At 33.6% G+C, this 20702-nt stretch overlaps 1 protein-coding gene across 1 annotated transcript in view; it reads right to left on the bottom strand.

The window, feature by feature from the left end:
• STPG2 (sperm tail PG-rich repeat containing 2) overlaps window positions 1-20702 on the bottom strand; it is a 298036-nt gene that overhangs the window by 142270 nt on the left and 135064 nt on the right. The window contains exons 7-8 of the mRNA XM_040625315.1: window positions 19836-19996; window positions 6367-6459 (exon numbers count right to left, since the gene is read on the bottom strand). Of these exons, the coding sequence (XP_040481249.1) occupies window positions 6367-6459; window positions 19836-19996 (254 nt within the window). The remainder of the gene's footprint in view (window positions 1-6366; window positions 6460-19835; window positions 19997-20702) is intronic.

Below are 20702 nucleotides of genomic sequence, written 5' to 3'. Positions count from 1 at the left end.
TTGCCTTATTCTGCAATTTTCCTATTCTCTTTCCTCTAGTAAGATCCTTGTATTTCAGCCATCACCATGAAGAGAATATGCCCCCAACTTATCCTGCTGGTTCCAAGAGCCATCTCAGCCAAATGGCAGCATAAGGTAGACTTTCCCAAGCAAACCTGCAGCCTGAGGTAAGCTTCTCTAGCTGAACTGCAAACCTGCAAGTAATAAATGTTTTTCGTTTGATGCTACTGAGATTGTCAGTTTATCATTCAAAAATAGCTAATTAATACAAAAGCTGGATCTCTTAGTCAACCTCTACTTCTAGAATATTTAAAAGAAAGTGGAAGTTAGAAAACACTTTTCACTCTTTTTAAAGCTCTATTATAAAGCCATGGACCCCACAATTATTGTCTCTGAAATGAGTTTCAAGAAATTTTTCCCAAGTCAAAAACTGAACATTTATTCTTTCTGTCTCTTTGCATTCCTGACATAGCAATACCATGCAAGACAGAGGGTGCCTCTGGTTGAAGAAGGTAAATGTCTCTTACAAAAAAGTGTTAAAAAGAAAAAGACATTACCATATTTCAATACATGCTCTTCATTAATACTATGGAATGATGAAAAGAGAGTATAGGCCTTGAAATGGAATTGACTTAGCTTTGAACCATAACCCTGCCATTTACCATTTTTATAGCTTACCCACTCATAGCTTACTAACAATATGAAATAAGTGTTATAAGCAATAATACACTTATTTCTTACTATGATCCTATCATGTTATCCCTATTTAATTTACCATCCTTATTTTATATTTGAGGAAACTGAGATTTAAAGAAGTTGCCTAAGGTCAGGAATCTAGAAGGTGGAGTAGAAATCAAAAAACCATTTCTCTACAAATCAAAACTACAATGAGAATGGCTAAAATCAACAATACAAGAAACAACAGGTGTTGGCAAGGATGTGGAGAAAGGGGAAACCTCTTACACTGTTGGTGGGAATGCAAGCTGGTGCGACCACTGTGGAAAACAGTATGGAGGTGCCTCAGAAAGTTAAAAATAGAACTACCCTATAATCCAGCAACTGCACTACTAGATATTTACCCAAATGTTACAAAAATACTAATTCAAAGGGGTACATGCACTCCATTGTTTATAGCAGCATTATTAACAATAGCCAAATTATGGAAAGAGCCCAAACATCCAACGACTGATGAATGAATAAAGAGGATGTGGTATCTATATACAGGGGAATATTACTCAGCCATCAAAAACAATGAAATCTTGACATTTTCATCAACATAGATGGAGCTGAACAGTATAATGCTAATTGAAATAAATCAATCAGAGAAAGACAAATACTATATGATTTCATTCATATGTGTAATTTAAGAAACAAAACAAATGATCACAAGGGGAAAAGAAAGAGAGGCAAACCAAGAAACAGACTCTTAACTATAGGAACAAACTGATGGTTACTGGAGGGGAGATGGAAGAGGGGGAGGAAAAAGGTTAAACAAATGATGAGGATTAAGGAGGGCCCTTGTGATCTGCACCAGATATTGTATGTAAGTATTGAATCAATAAATTCTATGCCTGAAACTAATGCTGTACTACTGTACGTTAACTAGCTGGAATTTAAACAAAAACTTGGGGAAAAAAACATTTCTCTGATTCCAAAGCATTTGCTCTTAAATTTTAACCTATTCAGGGATGATATTCAAAATATTTAACAACTCAAATTAATATACATTAAAATATAAATAAATATATGTCAATGTGTCAATATATTTAAAATTCCCTTCATTCTCAACACTCTGTATTTTAAACCTGTTTATCCAGCAATAAATGTTGTAGTGCAAACTATTCACCAAAGAAGACTAATAAATTCAAGTCATTTCTTAATTTTTAGAAAATGTTCCTCTAATTTTTTGTGACTTTTTTATGTCAATTGTAATTAGGCAAATAATGCCCCTTTCTGAGCCACAAAGTGACCTAAGAAAGTACATCAAATTCTTCCAATGACTTTCCCACTTAATTGATAGTCATTAATTTTTAGTCTCTCAGTAACTAGAAGAAAGTTATTAACTTCAATATTGTTCACAATGCTGAATCTTCTACCAGTTTCTGCTAAACAGAAATTGCATTTTAAAAAAGGTTCTATTCCTTACTATAATGTCTGAGATCCTCACAGTCTTATCTCTTCTGTTTTAAACCATAAAAATCATTTATTATACTGTCATATTTATTTTTTGTAAGCCTAATTCCTTAGGCCAGAGGAGAATAGCACAAAAAGAGTGAACTCTATTCCTAAATTGCCTCAGTTTGAATTCTGACTCTGTCATTTAAACTTTAAATTCTGTACCTCAGTTTCCTCATTTTTTAAGATTTATTTATTTATTTTAGAGAGAGACAGATAGAGAAAGCAGACACACAAGTGGGGGAAGGGGCAGAGAGAGAGGGAGAGGGGTAATCCTCAAGCAGAAGCCCCACTGAGTGCAGAGCCCTGACATGGGGTTCTATCCCAGGACACTGAGATCATGACCCTAGGCAAAAGAAAGAGTTGGCCACTTAACCAACCAACCCACCCAGGTGCTCCCCAGTTTCCTCATTTTAAAAAATGACCATAATTATAGTATTCAAATGAGTTAGCTCTTATTTTTATTAATAAAATTAATTTTGTTAATATCTGCGACAGATGTTTTATGTTTTTTTAACAATTCACATCATTAAATGGATATACAATGTAACAGATTCTCAGGGTGATTCCCCTAATATACATTCAAAACCAAAGTGTCCAACACCAGTAACTTCTCTCAAATCCTCTGGTGGGTAGGAAAGGTAGATTTATTTGCATTTCACTTTTAACCTGCACAGCTTGCCCTTTGGAGTTTTAACTGTATTAATGAATCTTCTTTGAGACTACCCACTATGAGAGAGTCTTGGACTTCATTTCATTCCCTGGAGGCTTTGGAGGCCATAAAAATTAAAATTCAATGTCATCTGGTTTGGCAAAAGTCCTCAGGGTAAAAGTGAACTTCAATGCTCTACTTGCCACTCTGGGCCCCTCCTTAATTTAGCCTTTAACCTGTGTACTCCTAATTTCTTCCCAATTCTCGGAAGCACTCATGAATGTATTTATTTCTATTTTTTCTAGAATTTTGGTTGTTTGCAGAGAATGGGTCAGTCCAGGTACCAGTAGATCATGCCATTCCAAATACATACTCATCATTAACTCATGAGTACTATTTTATTAAAATAATATATTCACAGTATAAATAAAAATCAAACCATATAGGAGTCTAAAATGAATAGTAAAATTATCCTCCTTGACCTCTCTAGTTCCATTTCTAAAAATAATTTATTTTAACAGTAATTGGGTTTCTTAGAGGTTTTTTTTTTTTTGTATTTACCGTCACAAATTTAGTATTAGAGACTTATACTGCAGTTTGTCAATTTTTGACATCTCTTGACTGCATACTATAAGAAATTTGGCACGTTTTACTGCATCCCAACCTTTCACTTCTTGCTTTTATTATTTTACTGATATTAAGTTTTCTAAAATTTATATTTTTATATTATAGCTAAGTCCTCTGCAATTTGTACAGATTGATCTAAAACCACTCAGTATTAAAACACAAATTCGAATATCATGGTTATTCCTTATCAAACCAATTCATGTGGCCAAACATATAGAGGAGTAAATGAAATTCTGCCACCAAATCCGTGACCTCTCAAGAATGACCCATGAATGAGCTAAAAAGGCCTTCTTTATTTGTTTTCATTTTACTTCATCCAGGAAATGCTCAGGTTCTATTCTTCTCTAGGGGTATATCATCCATCTCTCATTTCCCTTTTATATTTTGCTGGAGAATCTTTATACATGGAAATGTGAAGTACTAAACTTTCTGAGCTCTTGTGTGCCAGAAAATTATTCTCTTGACTCATTTAATTGGATTTATATTGGATAAAGGCAGAATTCTATATCCAAATTTATTTCCTCTTGGAAATTCAAGAAAGTATTATTCCATCATCTCCTAGCTCTGAAATGTTGCTATTGCTGCTGGGAAAGTGTTTGATATCAGTATGTTTCTCATTCCTCTGTAGGTGACCCTGTTACTTTTCTCTGTGGAAGCTTCAAGGGTATTTTAATTCTAGTCTTCTGAAAATGCAAAACAATGTGAAAGGGATGTATGTCTTTTAAAATTCATACTCTTTGGTATTTTGTTGAGTTCTTCTAACTGAAGACTTCTGTCTTTATTCAGTTCAGGATAACTTACCATTTTTTATATCAAATACTCCTAACAACTATCTTACCATTTTGTTTCTGGAATGCCTAATAAACAGATGTTTGGGTTGTTTCTAGTTTCCATTTATCATATTTTCAATCTCTTTGTCTTTTTATATTAAACTAATGCTATGTAGTAGTTTAAAAAAAAAAAAAAACTATTTCATTGCGACCATGTAAAAGGAAGAGAGATGTATATATAAGTCGTTCATATGAAACCAGAAGTCTGAGTTTTTAAATATTTTTATGTGAAACATATAAAATGTTGAAAATCAAACTATACACCCTTTAAAATGTAGGTGGTAAATTTTCCAGTATTTTTATTTTAAGTGAAAATTACAAAATCAATTCCATTATTTCATATGTTTGAGATCAATTTTGATTTGGGATCAATAATTTGGATTTTTCATGAGAAATATATAATACAACTACATGTTTGAAGGGTCTCTTATATGCAGAAGAATTTCTAAAACCAAAGTATTCTATGTGATTTAACGATTTTGCTTCTTGGGTAAGCAAAGTCCCACCCAATACTTTAAATTGCAAGTGTTTCATGTCAAAAGACAGCGATACTAAAAAAGGAGTTTCCGGATCCACTGAGAGACCACATTAAAAGAGAAAAATGTAAATTAAGTAAAAGCAATTGGTAAAGTAACTTATCTTTCTTTAGTGCATATCACCATCTTGTTTCACTCAAACATTCAGCACATATATATGCATTCCTATGGGTACCTTCAGAGATTTGCATTTTTTTCCTAGTAGCTATAATAGTATGATAGAAATAACTATGAATCCACTATTCTTATGCTTAAAAGCTCTATACTAGTAATAAATTACTTCTGACATACTTCACAGTGGATCCTAATGTGTACCATGGCTCACTTGAGAAACACAACACAACCATGCAATTTCTCAAGATAAAGAAATGATGTATTAAAATAATACATTTTTTAAAAAACACATTTTTTAACAATTATGAGAATCTCTTACATGTCAAAAACACTGCTGGATGATTTTAACTGTCTTTGAACTTATAGCTACAAAAAAACACATAGAACCTGATGCTAATTTTGACCCTATCAACCAATGTCTTAGAAAAAAATTAGATTCAAAAAACTGATATCTCAGGAAAAAAAGAAGCCCATTTCTGATGGCTCATACCAAATTAATTCCCATGATTTCTTAGACATTCACAGCTATATTCATTTAACTAGCATTGCATTCGTCCTTTCTTTAAACTGGTTCTTCCTAACTTTATACCAGTTATTTCACCACTGAAAACATTATAAATCAACTCTTGGCATTGTGCACCTACTAGAATTTGAAGCAGCAATGCTACTTCTCAAGTTAATGGTTACACTTTAAAACCTGGTTGATGAGCCTGTTTTGATAATATGTTATTAATAATATCTTACTATTATTGATAATATGTTACTAATATCTTATTATTAATTTCTTATTAATTTCTTAATTTCAGCCCAATTTCTATAAAAATTCATTTTAACAATACCTGTACATGGAAAGTCTAACTCTTTAACTGTAAATTTCAAATTGATCTTTTAGTAAATTTATTCTGAATGAATAAATATTCATTTTTAAATTTCATCTGCTTTACTCATTTCAACTTACTCAATATTAGGTATTTATAAAAAATGAAAATCTAGTTAGAAAAATTCATACCAACAGTTTAAAATACAGATTAACATGGATTAAAGAAAACCACTGAATGAAGAGTCTTAGGTTGCAAAACAGTTTCAAATTGAAAAGAAAAAATTTACACTTATAAATAAACTGAATTGAACCTAAAGTAAACCTTTCATTTCATACCCAAAATGATTATGATTTCCTATATGTCCTAAAAACAAACATTCTCTAACCCTACAGGAAATGTTCCATATAATAGTCTCTCACAGAGCAATGCTGGACTTCTGCTTAGCTTCAAGAATTTCGTTGAACTTTAAAAATATGGAAGTATCATGCTAGCCAAAGATGTTACAACAGCCTACGAGGTACCTCTCTCAGATTCCAATATACTGTTCATGTTATACAGTCTCCATGATTCCTAGATTACAAATAAGCTTGACTATAGAGGAGTCTTCTTACCATATCTGACAGTTTAGTAGATCTTTGTGTTCTTGATAAGAAAGCAGCATAGCGGTTAGTCAAGTTAGGTAGTTCATCAGAAATTCCACCAACCTGTGAATTTCAAAAGCATATTGAAAGAAGGGATAAAAAGAGTATATCATTTCTATTTATCAATTCAAGTGGCACAATAAGTAATAAATTTGCAAGAAAGTACATCAATGTTGCTCTATCATTCAATAGAGATAGACATATTCATTAAAAATTTTAAATAGGATATAGAAGTAAAAGACTTTAAGTCAATGAGATATAAAAATGAAAAAAGAGTTAATTATATGGAACTCTAGGAAAGTAGGATGGATCTACATACATTATTTAAACACATTAAGAGTGAGTTATTACCTATACTGTCAAATTCAGACATCAATTTTTTTTGTTTCAAAACATATATGAGTAGAAGATATTTAGCCAATCATATACTATTATTTGTTTGTACGTAATTACTAATACATAATATAAAAACATATCAACAGTAACTATTTAAATTCATTATGTGGAAATCCTTGATTAATAAATTTTCCAAGCAGAATGATCCACACTCTCTTGAATATTGAAATTCCTTATATGCATTGAGGATGTAAATTAATGGGCTACATGAAGTTGGTAATCTAAAATTTTAATTAGCAGTTAATTAATCTTTGTGATATTATACTCTTTCTGATTCATCATACAATTTAGTCATTTACATTCATTTAATATTTTAAACTCTATAACCAGTAGTAACATTCTTTGTGTATACAAAAGGGATGAGAATTTATTTTTCCATTTTTATACACTTCACTGTTTTTATTTCAGAATTTGACATTCATATCTAATAATTCAGAATTTGATACCTAGTAAAATAATTAGGTATCTCTTCCTTTGTTTACTTCATGAGGAAAATTAATCTACTAAAATATCCATCCCTCACATACTGTATCTTTGAAACTATATGCTTCTGTACCCTAAGTGCTGAAGTTGGTGTTTCTCCACTTTTCTCCTAATATTATTCCTACCTAGTCACTCAAAAGAAAACAGATTTTATCACTTTCAAAAACAGAAAAATCAGGTACATCTTGTGAAAGCCTTCAAATATAGAACATCTGAGCCAGTATTATTTTGTGTGGTTTTATATTTATTGATGCTGAAAAAAATAATTTACTTTTATAATAATTTTATTATTATCATATACGTGGTACTAGAAATTATAGCATAAGGAAGTTCAAAAGCATTTTGCAATTTTTAAAAAAGATTTTATTTATTTATTTGAGAGAGAGAGAGTATGCAAGTGCGGGGGACAGGCAGAGAGAGAGGGAGAAAAAGACTCTCCACCGAGCAGGAAGTGGATGCAGGGCACAATCTCAGGACCCTGAGATCATGACCTGAGCAGAAGGCAGATACTTAATCAATAGAGCCATCCAGGCACCCACATTTTGCAATTTTTACTGTTTATGGGTAGAAGTTCAGAAAATGAATCAGTCATGGGATGACTTTGGCTTTAGAGGGAATAAGTGTGTAGAAGATCACATTTTTAGCAAAAATAATTTAAATCCATATAAAATTTAAGAAAATCTTATATTTAAAGGCCTCATACAGTTGTGGATGTTTCTAACATTGAGTTGTCAGCATACACAAGAGGGGTAAGATTCTAAATCACTCTGTAGGTGCTTTCTTTCTCCCTGGTGGCATTTACTCATAACAGGAAGAATTTGGGTTTAGACCTGCTAGAGGTTGCTGTTAAAGAACTGAGGAAAAGCTTATTGTGGTCTTATTAAGCCAGAATGTCAAAATTGCAGATTTGAGTAGCCTCAAAACACAAGATCTGTTTCCCCATGAAGCTGTTTGCCAGGGGATAAGAGATGGGGTGATGCTAAAAATCTAAGCCAAAACACAGATGCATTAAAAACTGAAGTTCAGAACCTGACAGAGAGGGGTCTTGAACACATCAGGCTTGGAGCTGAAATCCCTAGAGGACTACACTGACAAAAATAAACAAACCAGAGGCAAACTAAGCCCTAGAAAAATATAATCACTATAATTCATGATTGGATTAAGGTGATCTCTGACTTCTATCTGCCTTGCAAAGGAAAGTATAAAATCTCTCTAGTAGAAGGTAACACCATTTAAAGCCTCTATATTGCATGCAATATCTGGCATTTTATTAAAAATTAGGAGGCATGCCAAAAGATGACATGCATGATCAAAACTCAAGAAAAAAAATAACAGAAAATAACAACAGACTAATAGGTGATCCAGATGTTGGAGTTAGTACACAGAACTTTAAAATAAGTATAATTAATGTGTTCAAGAAAACAGAAGGAAAAATGAAAAAGGAGAGTTAAAAACATGGAGAATTTCTCCTGAGAAGTGAAATCTTTGGAAAGATTTAAATAGAATTCATTCTAGAACTGAAAAATAGAATATCTGAAATTAAAAACTTAGATCGGTATAATAGCATTTGAAACACAGTTTTTTAAAAAAGATTAGTTAATTGAAAGATATGTCTTCAGAAAATATCTAAATTGAAGCACAGAGAGAATCCAAGATGGTGGAGGAGTAGGAGACCTTAGTTTCACCTGGTCCCAGGAATTCAGCTAGATAGCTATTAAATAATTCTGAACACCTGAGAATTCAACCAGAGATCTAAGAAAAAAAGAAAGAAAAAACAGCTGCAACTATACAAATAGATAATCGACCACTTTCTGCAAGGTGGGAGGTGTGGAGAAGTGAATCCAAGGCTATATATGGGAAGATAAACTGCAGGGGGGAGGGAGCCTATGGGAGCTGGCTACTAGAAAGTGATATAGCAGTGGAGCATAAAATCAGAACTTTTAGAAAAGGCTCCTCCAATGAGGACGTCCCTGCCTGACAGATGGTCAGGTGCCAAAGAAGGGTGGAATCCTAGGTGGCATATTGTGGTCTCAGGATGCTCAGGGTCACTGGAAGACCAGGGGTACCTGACTGTAGCAGAGCTCCCAGGCATCAGAACAGGGAAGCCAGCTATAATCAGCAAGTCCAGGAGTGGGCTCTCAGCCCAGGCTTGCCAATAAGAACCATGGCACGGTCAGGCAACTGCTCTCTGAGCAGGGGCCAACAAGCCACAGAACCAGCAAGATGCCCCTTCTTCCCAGGAGGAGCAGCTAGGATGTGCACCGCAGGAGCCTGCAGAGCTTGGAGACTCGAAACGGGGTCTCATGCCTGAGCTACAAACACTCAGTCACAGGCTGGGTGAGCACAGAGAGAAGATGGAGACCAGGGAGACAGGAGTGATAAACTGCTTTTCCTTGAGGGTGAACTGAGGATTGGGACCCAGAACTTTTGGCTCTGGGACTGGAGATTGGGAGGCCACCATTTTCATTCTCATCCTCTTAAGCAGCACAGAAAGCCTTCAGGGAACAAAAGCTACATAGAGCAATCCAGAGTCGATTACTTAGCCTGGCCCCTGGCAATGGCAGTGCAATTCCAACCAAGGCAAAGACACTTGGGAATCAATGCAACAGGCCCCTCCCCAGAAGATTAGCACAAACATCCAGCCAAGACCAAGTTTACCGATCATGAGAATGGCAAAACTCCAGTGCCACTGGAATATAGCATATAGAATTCATGGTTTATTTCCTACGATCCTATAGTCTTTCAATTTTAATCTTCTTCTCTTTTCTTTTTCAACCAATTTCTTATTTTGTCCACTCCTTTTTTAAATCTTTCTTAATTTTTATTTTTACAGTTACATTCTAACCTTTCATTATATTTAATTTTATTTTTCTATATATAATGTTTTTCTTTCTTTATGATTTTGGGATGCAGCTTCTTCTAACAGACCAAAATACACACAGAATCTAGTGTATGTCTCTTTCCTCTTCACCTCTCTGATCATATTCTCTCTTTTTTTTTCTTCTTTTTTTGTTTTGTTAAAGTCTTTTTTAATTTTCATCTTTACATTTACAATCTATACTTGCAATTATTTAGTTTTATTTTTGCATATATACAAGCTTTTCTTCCTTACAATTTTGAGATGTAGCTTAATAAACCAACCAAAATACACTCAGGATATAATATATTGCTCTGTTCTGTCCACCTGTCTGTTTATATTCCTTCTTTTTTTCTGTTTTGTCTTTTAATTTTCATTTTTACACTTACATTCTATCCTTTCATCGTATTTAATTTTATTCTTGTATATATATGTTTTTCTTTTTTTACAATTTTGGGATCTAATTTTCTAACAAACAGACCCAAATAGACACAGGATACAGTGTACTGCTCTGTTCTGTTCATCTCTCTGATTATATTTTTTTTTCTTTTAATTTTTTTTTCTTCAGTTTTGGTCTCTTCTGATTTGCTTAGTGTATATTCTCTAGTGTTGTGGTTGCCATTTTAATATTTTGTTCTCTCTGTCATCTATTCTTCTCTGGACATAATGAAAAGACTGAAAAAATTACCTCAAAAACGAGAATAAGAGGCAGTACTGACTACCAGTGACATAATCAGTATGGACACAAGTAAGATGTCAGAATAATAATTATAAAGATACTACCTGGGTTTGAAAAAAACATAGAAGACATTAGAGAATCCCTTTCTGGAGAAATAAAACAACTAAAATCTAACCAAGTTGGATGGCCTCCAGAAATGGAGGCTCTAACTGCTAGGAAAAATGAGGCAGAAGACAAAATTAGTGATATAGAAGACAAATGATGGAGAATAAAGAAGTTGAGGGAAAAAGAAGAGATAAACAACTACTAGATCACAAGGGGAGAAGTAGAGAGATAAATGATACCATAAAACAAAACAATATTAGAATAATTGGGATGCCAGAAGAGGAAAGACAAGGAGGGGGCAGAAGGTATATTGGAGCAATATGGGGAGGTAAACAAGCATCCAAGTCCAGGAGGCACAGAGAACTCCCACTCAAAATCAATAAAAATAGTATTCAACATATAATAGTGAAACTTGCAAATCTCAGAGATAAACAGAAAACCCTGAAAGCAGCTTGGGACTAGAGGTGCCTACCCTACAAGGATAGAAACATTAGACTGGCAGCAGACCTATGCACAAAGACCTGGCAGGCCAGAAGAACTGGCATGGTATTTCAGGATGCTAAATGAGAAAAATATGCAGCCAAGAACACTTTATCAGGCTAGGATGTCATTAAAATAGAAGGAGAGAAAAAGCCTCCAGAACAAACAGAAACTAAAAGAATTTGTGGTCACTAAACCAGCCCTACAAGAAATATTGAAAGTGATCCTTTAAGCGAAGAGAGAGCCCAAAAGTAACATAGACCAGAAAAGAACAGAGACAATTGACAGAAACAGGGAATTTACAGGTAAGACAATGGCACTAAATTCATATCTTTCAGTAGTTATTCTGAATGTAAGTGGGCTAAATGCCCCAAACAAAAGACACAGGGGATCAGATTGAATAAAAAAGCAAGATCCATAGATATGCTGTCTGCAAGACACTCATTTTAGACCCAAAGACACCTCCAGATTTAAAGTGAGGGGGTGGAAAACCATTTGTCATTCTAATGAACATCAAAAGAAAGCTGGGGTAGCAATCCTTATATCAGACAAATAAGATTTTAAACTAAAGACTATGCTAAGAGATGAAGAAGGACACTATATCATAATTAAAGGGTCTATCCAACAAGAAGATCTAACAATTGTAAATATTTATACCCTTAACATAGGAGCAGCCAATTATATAAGCCAATTAATAACAAAATTAAAGAAACACATTGATAATAATATAATAATAGCAGGGGAATTTAACACCCTACTCACTACAATGGACAGGTCATCTAAGAAGAAGAACAACAAGAAAACAAGGGCTTTGAATGAAACACTGGACCAGATGGACTTAACAGATTTATTTGGAACATTCCATCCTAAAGCAACAGAATACACATTCTTCTTGAATGCACATGGAACATTCTCCAAATGTATCACATTCTGGGTCACAAATCAGGTCTTGACCAGTACCAAACGACTGGGATCATTCCCTGCATATTTTCAGGCCACAATGTTTCAAAACTAGAACTTAATCACAAGAGGAAATTTGGAAAGAACTCAAATACATGGAGGCTAAAGAACATCCTACTAAAGAATGAATGGGTCAACCAGGAAATTAAAGAAGAATTTAGAAAATTCATGGAAACATATGAAAATGAAAGCACAACTGTCAAAACCTTTGGGATGCAGCAAAGGTTGTCCTAAAAGGGAAGTATATAGCAATACAAGCCTTTTTCAAGAAATAAGAAAGGTCTCAAATACACAACCTAATCTTACACCTACAGGAGCTAGAGAAAAGACAGCAAATAAAGCCTAAACCCAGATGGAGAAAAGACAGCAAATAAAGCCTAAACCCAGTTGGAGAAAAGACAGCAAATAAAGCCTAAACCCAGCAGGAGAAGAGAAATAATAAAGATTAGAGCAGAAATCAATGAAATAGAAACCAAAAGAACAGTAGAACACATCAACGAAACTAGGAGCTGGTTCTTTGAAAGAATTAATAAGATTGGTAAACCCCTGGCCAGACTTATCAGAAAGAAAAGAGAAAGGACCCAAATAAATAAAATCATGAATGAAAGAGGAGAGATCACAACCAACACTGAAGAAATACAAACAATTTTAAGAACATATTATGAGCAACTATATGCCAACAAATTAGGCAATCTGGAAGAAATGGACTACCAAAAATGAAACAGGAAGAAATAAAAAATCTGAACAGACCCATAACCAGCAAGGAAATTGAACCAGCAACCAAAAATCTCCCAACAAACAACAGTCCACAGCTGGATGGCTTCTCAGGGGAATTCTACCAAACATTTAAAGAAGAATTAATATCTATTCTTCTGAAGGGGTATCCAAAAAAGTAAATGGAAGGAAAACTTACAAACTCTCTCTATGAAGCCAGCATTACCTTGATCCCAAACCCAAGACCCCACCAAAAAGGAGAATGACAGACCAACATCCCTGATGAACACGAATGCAAAAATTCTCACCAAGATATTAGTCAAGAAGATTCAACAGTACATTAAAAGAATTATTCACCACGACCAAGTGGAATTTATTCCTGGACCACAGGGATGGTTTAACATCTGCAAATCAATCAATTTGACACACTACATAAATAAAAAAAAGGAAAAGAACCATGTGATCCCCTGAATAGATGCAGAAAAAGCATTTGACAAAGTACAGCATCCTCTCTTTTTTTCTTTTCTTAAATTTTATTTATTTATTTATTTATTTATTTATTTATTTATTTATTTGACAGAATGAGAGAGAGAAAAAAAACAAGCAGGGTAGAGGCAGAGAAAGAGGGAGAAGCAGACTCCTCACTGAGCAGGTAGCCTGATGTGAGGCTCGATCCTAAGACCCTGGATCATGACCTGAGGGGAAGATAGACATTTAGCTTAACCAACTGAGCCAACCAGGTGCCTCCAGGATCCTTTCTTGATTAAAACTCTTCACAGTATAGGGACAGAAAGAACATACCTCAATATCATAAAAAGCAATCTATGAAAAGCCCACAGCAAATATCTTACTCAATGCAGAAAAACTGAGAGCTTTTCCCCTAAGGTCAGGAACATGGCAGGGATGTTGACTATCACCACTGCTGTCCAACATAGTGCTTGATGTTCTAGCCTCAGCAATCAGACAACAAAGAAATAAAAAGCATCCGAATCATCAAAGAAGAAGTCAAACTCTCACTCTTTGCAAATGACATGATACTCTATGTGGAAAACCCTAAAGTCTCCACCCCAAAATTGCTAGAACTCATACAGGAATTCAGCAAAGTGGCAGGATATAAAATCAATGCACAGAAATCAGTTGCATTTCTATAACAATGAGACAGAAGAAAGTGAAATTAAGGAATTGATCCCATTTACAACTGTGCCAAAATCCATAAGATACCAAGGAATAAACCTACCCAAAGACACAAAGGATCTACACTCTGAGAACTATAGAATACTCATGAAAGAAACTGTGGAAGACAAAAAGAAATGGAAAAACATTCCATGCTCATGGATTGGAAGAATAATTTTGTTAAAATGTCTATGCTCCTAGAGCAATCTATATATTCAATGCAATCCCTATCAAAATACCATCAACTTTTTTCACAGAGCTGGTAAAAAGAATCTTAACATTTATATGAAACAGAAAAGACCCCAAATAGCCAAAGGAATGTTGAAAAAGAAAACCAAAGCTAGTGGCATCACAATCCCAGACTTCAAGTTCTATAACAAAGCTGTAATCATCAAGACAGTATGGTACTGGCACAAAAACAGACACATAGATCAATGGAACAGAATAGAGAACACATAAATGGACCCCTCAACTCTATGGTCAACTAATCTTTGACGAAGCAGGAAAAAATTTCCAATGGAAAAAAGAAAGCCTCTTCAACAAATGGTATTGGGAAAATTGTACAGCCACACACAGAAGAATAAAATTGGGCTACTTTCTTATATCATACACAAAAATAGACTCAAAATGAATGAAAGACCTAAATGTAACACAGGAATCCATCAAAATCCTAGAGGAGACCACAGGCAGCAATCTTTTTGACCTCAACTGTAGCAACTTCTTGCTAGACAGAGCTCCAAAGGCAAGGTAAACAAAGGCAAAAATGAACTATTGGAACTTCATCAAGATGAAAACCTTTTGCACAGCAAACAGTCAACAAAACTAAAAGACAATCTACAGAATGGGAGAAGATATTTGCAAATGTCTTATCAGATAAAGGGCTAGTATCCAAAATCTGTAAAGAACTCATCAAACTCAACACCCAAAAACCAAATAATCCAGTCAAGAAATAGGCAGAAGACATGAACAGATATTTCTCCAAAAAAAAGACATCCAAATGGCCAACAGACATATGAAAAAATGCTCAATATTACTCGGCATCAGGGAAATACAAATCAAAACCAAATGAGATCCCACCTCACACCAGTCAGAATGGCTAAAATTAACAAGTCAGGAAATGACAGATATTGGTGAGGATGTGGAGAAAGGGGAACCCTCTTACACTGTTGGTGGGAATGCAAGCTGGTACAGCCACTCTGGAAAACTGTATGGAGGTTCCTCAAAAAGTTAAAAACAGAACTACCTTATAGCCCAGCAACTGCACTGCTAGGTATTATTCAAAGGATACAAACATAGTAATTTGAAGGGGCACATGCACCATAATGTTTATAGCAGCAATGTCCACAATAGCCAAACTATGGAAAGAGCCCAGATGTCCCTGACAGATGAATGGATAAAGAAGATGTGATTATATATATCACACAATGGAATACTACTCAGCCATCAGAAAGGATGAATACTTATCATGTACATTGATGTGGATGGAACTAGAGAGTGTTATCCTAATCGAAATGGTCAGAGAAAGACAAATACCATATTATTTCACTCATATGTGGAGTTTAAGAAACAAAACAGACAAATATAGGGGAAGGAAAGAAAAATAAAATAAGATGAAAATAGGGAGGGAGGCAATCCATAAGAAACTCTTAACAATAGGGAATAAACAGAGGGTTGCTGGAGGGGAAGTGGGTGAGGGGATGGGATAATTGAGTGATGGGCATTAAGGAGGGCACATGATGTAATGAGCAGTATGTATTATATAAGACTGATGAATCACTGACCTCTACTTCCAAAACCCATAATACATTATATGTTAATTGAATTTAAATGTAAAATAAATAAACTAAAGTGCAAAGAAAAAAAGAGAACATGATACATAGGGATTATAAGAGATGTCTGAGGCATAGTAATAGGTGTAACATATCTATTTATTAGAGTCCCCAAAAGATAGGAAAGAATGTGACAGAAATATATGAATATATAATAGTAAAAATTATTTAAAACTGATGAAAGGTATCAACCCAGAGCTCTGCAAACCTCAGGCAAATAAATATAAAGAGAACCATACTTTTGACATATTGAAGAAACAGACCAAAAAAAAAAAAAAGAGTTGCTTTCAAAGGAGAAACAATAAAATTAACAATGTACTTCTCAATGGAAATGACAGAAGGCCTAAACAATAGAAAAACATGTTTAAAGTGCTGAAAGAAAATAACTACCAAACTACAAATCCAATCCCCCCAAATTAAAAATGACGAAGACATTTTCTACAACTACAATAATTCATCATCAATAGGACTTAACCAAAAAGGCACTAGAGGGAGTTTTTCAGGCAGAAGAAAAATGATTTGACACAGAAACCTTGAAATGCAGAAAGAAACAAAACACAAAAGAGAAGGTAAATGTTTTGGTAAATATGAAAAATATTGAATGTACAAAACAATAATATTCAAAGGGTTCAAAATATACATAAACTTAAGGTGTATGACGAAAATTAAAGGAAGAGGTAGCAAAATGGAACTAAAATGTTTTAAGTTAGCATATTAAGAAAGTGGTAAAAGTAATCCTTTTCATTAAACTGCAAAAAGTAAAGGACACATATTGTACTTTTGGTGGTCACCACTAAAAGACTATAAAACAACACATAACTAAAAATGTTATAGAAATAGATGAAATAGAATAATATAAAATATTTTACTAATTCAAAAAATAAGGTGAGGTAAGAAAAAAATGCTAAAACAAGCAAGCCAATAGAATATATGAAACAATATGGCTTCTATACACACAAATGTATCAGTAATCATTAAATATAAATGGATTAATACTGCAGTTCAGCAGTTTATCAGACTCGATTTTTAAATCTTAGACATGTTTAGTGTCTATCTTTCACTCTTGATTATAGTTTGTCAAATTTTTCATAAACTAAAAGAGTCTGGGTGAAACCTACAGGTAGTTTTTAATTGTCACTAATAATGGCAAAGGCTATTATGTTTTTACTATGCGCCAGAAGCTATTTAAAGTATTTTACATGTATTGATTCATTTAGTATACACAATAATGCTTCAAGGTATGTACTATTATGATCTCCATCTTATAAAGTGTTAAAATAACTTACACAAGCTCAGTGACAGAGCAAGAAAATATACTCAAGTACACTGACATCAGAGCTGATGCTCATAATCACTATGCTATGCTGTCTCATTACCTGGAGTGGAGAATAAAGATTATAATGAGGGCTTTGTAAAAAAAAAATTGTCGGAATTTTACAAATGAGATTATCTTCCTGTCAACACTTTTAGGCTAGTTTCACTCTTAGAGTCTCCGATCTTAAGAACATTTCTTGTTTTCTGCTGATCATTTTGAAGTAGGGAATACCTAAGTTCCTTGTTTATATCTAACAACGTCCAGAATCTCTTCTTTGACAATTCTAAACTGTAAAACAACATGATCACTATGTGCAAAAGATTCTTCCCTTCTATTTCATTAGTTCTCCTTTATTTAGTCAAAATTAAGCTAAGACATGAGTTCCTCTCATAGCTTCCTCTACCTTTTGTGAAAGTAAATTATCAGTAAATCAAAAACATGTCTGACATTCTGCTTTCAATAAAATGAGAAATCCAACAAGAGCTTTTAATATCATAGTTATCATCTTTAATACTCTATATCACTTTATATAGATCCAGATTCCACCTGGTAACATTTTCCTCTGCCTGGAAGACTTCCTTAACATTTCTTATACTGCAGGTCATTGAGGGATGAACATTTCAGCTTTTATACATATATAAAGGTCTTCATTTTATTCTCAGTTTTGAAAGATATTTTAGCCTGCTATAGAATTATAGGTTGACAAATGTTTTCTTTTAATACTTAAAAATGTTGCACTGCTGTCTTCTGACTTACATCATTTCCAACAAGAAATATACTGTCATTTTTAACTTTGTTCCTCAATGCTATGTATCCTTTTTCTCTGGCTGCTTTTAAGAATTTTTTTTTTTAACCATTCTAGTCAATTTGGTTATAATATGACTTGGCATAGTTTCCTTAATGTCTTTTGTGTTGCAAGCTTGTGGAGCTTCATGGATAAGTAGGTTTTTAGTTCTTTTCAAAGTTTGGAAATTTTCAGCCACTGTTTCTTAAAATATTTTTTATGCCCCGCACTTTTTCTTTTCCTTCAATAATGCTAATTACACTTATATTAGGCCACTTCAAATTGTCTCATAGTTCACTGATAACTTTATTCACTATTTCTGTCCTTTTTCTCACCGCGTTTCATTTCTGATAGTTTCTACCAGTGTCTTAGGGTTCACTAATCTTTTCTTCTAACTTCCTAAGCTGTTGTTAATGACAGTGTACTTTTTAAAAAATGTTATATTTGCCATCTCTAGAACTTCAATTTGTGTCTTTTTATTTGTGCCATTTCTCTACTCAATATGTTTGATCTTTCTCCTACTTTCTTAAACATGTGGAATATAGTTATAATAACTGCTTAATGACTTTATCTACTAATTCTATCATCTGTGTAATTTCTTGTCTTCTATTGATTGTTTTTATCTTCCTGATTCTAGGTTATATTTTCCTGATTCTTTGCATACCTACTAATTTTTTTTTTTATTGGATGTCACACTGTGAATTTTATCCTCTTGGATACTGGATATTTTTTAATTCCTATGAATATTATTGACATTTGTTTTGAGATACAGAAATCCAGTAAAGCAAAAAATATATATATAAGATGAAACGCCTGGAAAAAATATATAAACTGTCATTCACAGGTGGCATAATTGTGCTTGAGGAATTTTTTTTAAAACTAATGATAAATTAATAGAATTAATCATTCAATTTAGCAAGAAGTATGGATTGGTAAAGCAAATCTTTAATAAAGACTATTATATTTCTTTATACCAATAGCAGAAAGCTAAACAATGAAAATATTTAAAAGGTATCATTAACTAAAAAACATCAAATACTAAATACCAAGGAATAAATCTAATAAAGATGGTTAAGACTTCTACACAAAAATAAAACCACAAAAAGCATTTAAAGGAGACCTAAATTACTCTCAGAAATAGTGGAGCAATTTTATTTTATTTTTTTTAGTGGAACAATTTAAAATGAAGATAAGTATTTAAAGAAATACATATGAGATCCTCAAAGAAATAAAGAATGAGATCCATCTTTTGAAAAGAAATTACAAACACAGTTGAAAACCAATTTAATGTTTATTCTTATGCCATAAAGTATCACATACAAATAATTTCAATAATAATAGTATGGCTTGGAGTGCCTGGGTGGCTCAGTTGGTTAAGCTTCTGACTCTTAGTTTCACCTCGGGTCCTGACCTCAGGGTCATGAGATTAAGCCCCATGTTGGGCTCTGCACTCAGTGCAGAGTCTGCTTGTCCCTCTCCCTGTGCTCCTTCCTGTGCTCTCTCTCTCTCTGTCTCTCTCTCAAATAAATAAGTAAAATCTTTAATAATAATTAATAATAATAGTATAGCTTAAAATAATGAGGTATATATGTCACATGTAATTTTTTAAGCCCTAAGTCTTGGTATTAGATATAAAGAATATTATTTTGGTATTCACAAATTACCTGATAATCAACAGGACCAGGAGCAGTAAAAGCTTCTTTCTGAACCAGGAAGAGAGTCCGAGGAACAGAAGAACCAAATGCACTTCTCTTTTGTTTCCTCAAGCAGGTATTGCTAAAGTTCTCGATTACAGTATTGTTTAGGATATTATAAAACCCAGGACCTAAAGTCATGAGGAATATCATCGGTAAGAATAAACATGCTTTTAATTTTTTTAAACTGAGTAACCTTAAATTAAGTAATTTTTTTTTTAGAAAGAACTCTCATATATTACTGGCAGGAATGTAAAAGGTATGACATTTAGAGAAACAATTTGTCAAATTCTTATAAAGTTAAACACGTACATAGTATATGACCCAGAAATTCTAGTCCTAGGTATTTTCCCAGGAAAAATGAAACCTAAATGTCCATCAGCTGGTAAATTTTAAAAATGTGCTATACCCAAACAATAGAACACTACTCAGCAATAAAAAGGAAATATAAATGCAATAACATGAATCAACCTCAAAAACATGATACAAAGTGAAAGCAGATAGACAAAATCCTGAATAACATATGATTCGTTACATGAAATTCCAGAAAATGCAATATCATAGTGACAGACATTAGCCTGGAGATTAACCGCAGAGGGGAATGAGAGAGCATTTTTAAAATGATGAAAATGTTCCAAAACTTAATTGTAGTGGTGGTTACCTTAATACATACATTTACCAAAACTCATCAAACTGTACACTTAAAATGAATTATTTTATTGTGTAAATTATACCTCAATAAAGAAGAAGGAAAGAGGGAAGGGAGGGAGGGAGGGAGGGAGAGAGGGAGGAAGGAAGGAAGGAAGGAAGGAAGGAAGGAAGGAAGGAAGGAAGGAA

Source organism: Ursus maritimus, unplaced genomic scaffold (assembly GCF_017311325.1).
Source record: "Ursus maritimus isolate PB19 unplaced genomic scaffold, ASM1731132v1 scaffold_8, whole genome shotgun sequence".
NCBI classification, from domain to species: Eukaryota; Metazoa; Chordata; class Mammalia; order Carnivora; family Ursidae; genus Ursus; species Ursus maritimus.
Note: the sequence above shows the minus strand (reverse complement) of the source record. Positions and strands in the feature narration are given on the sequence as shown.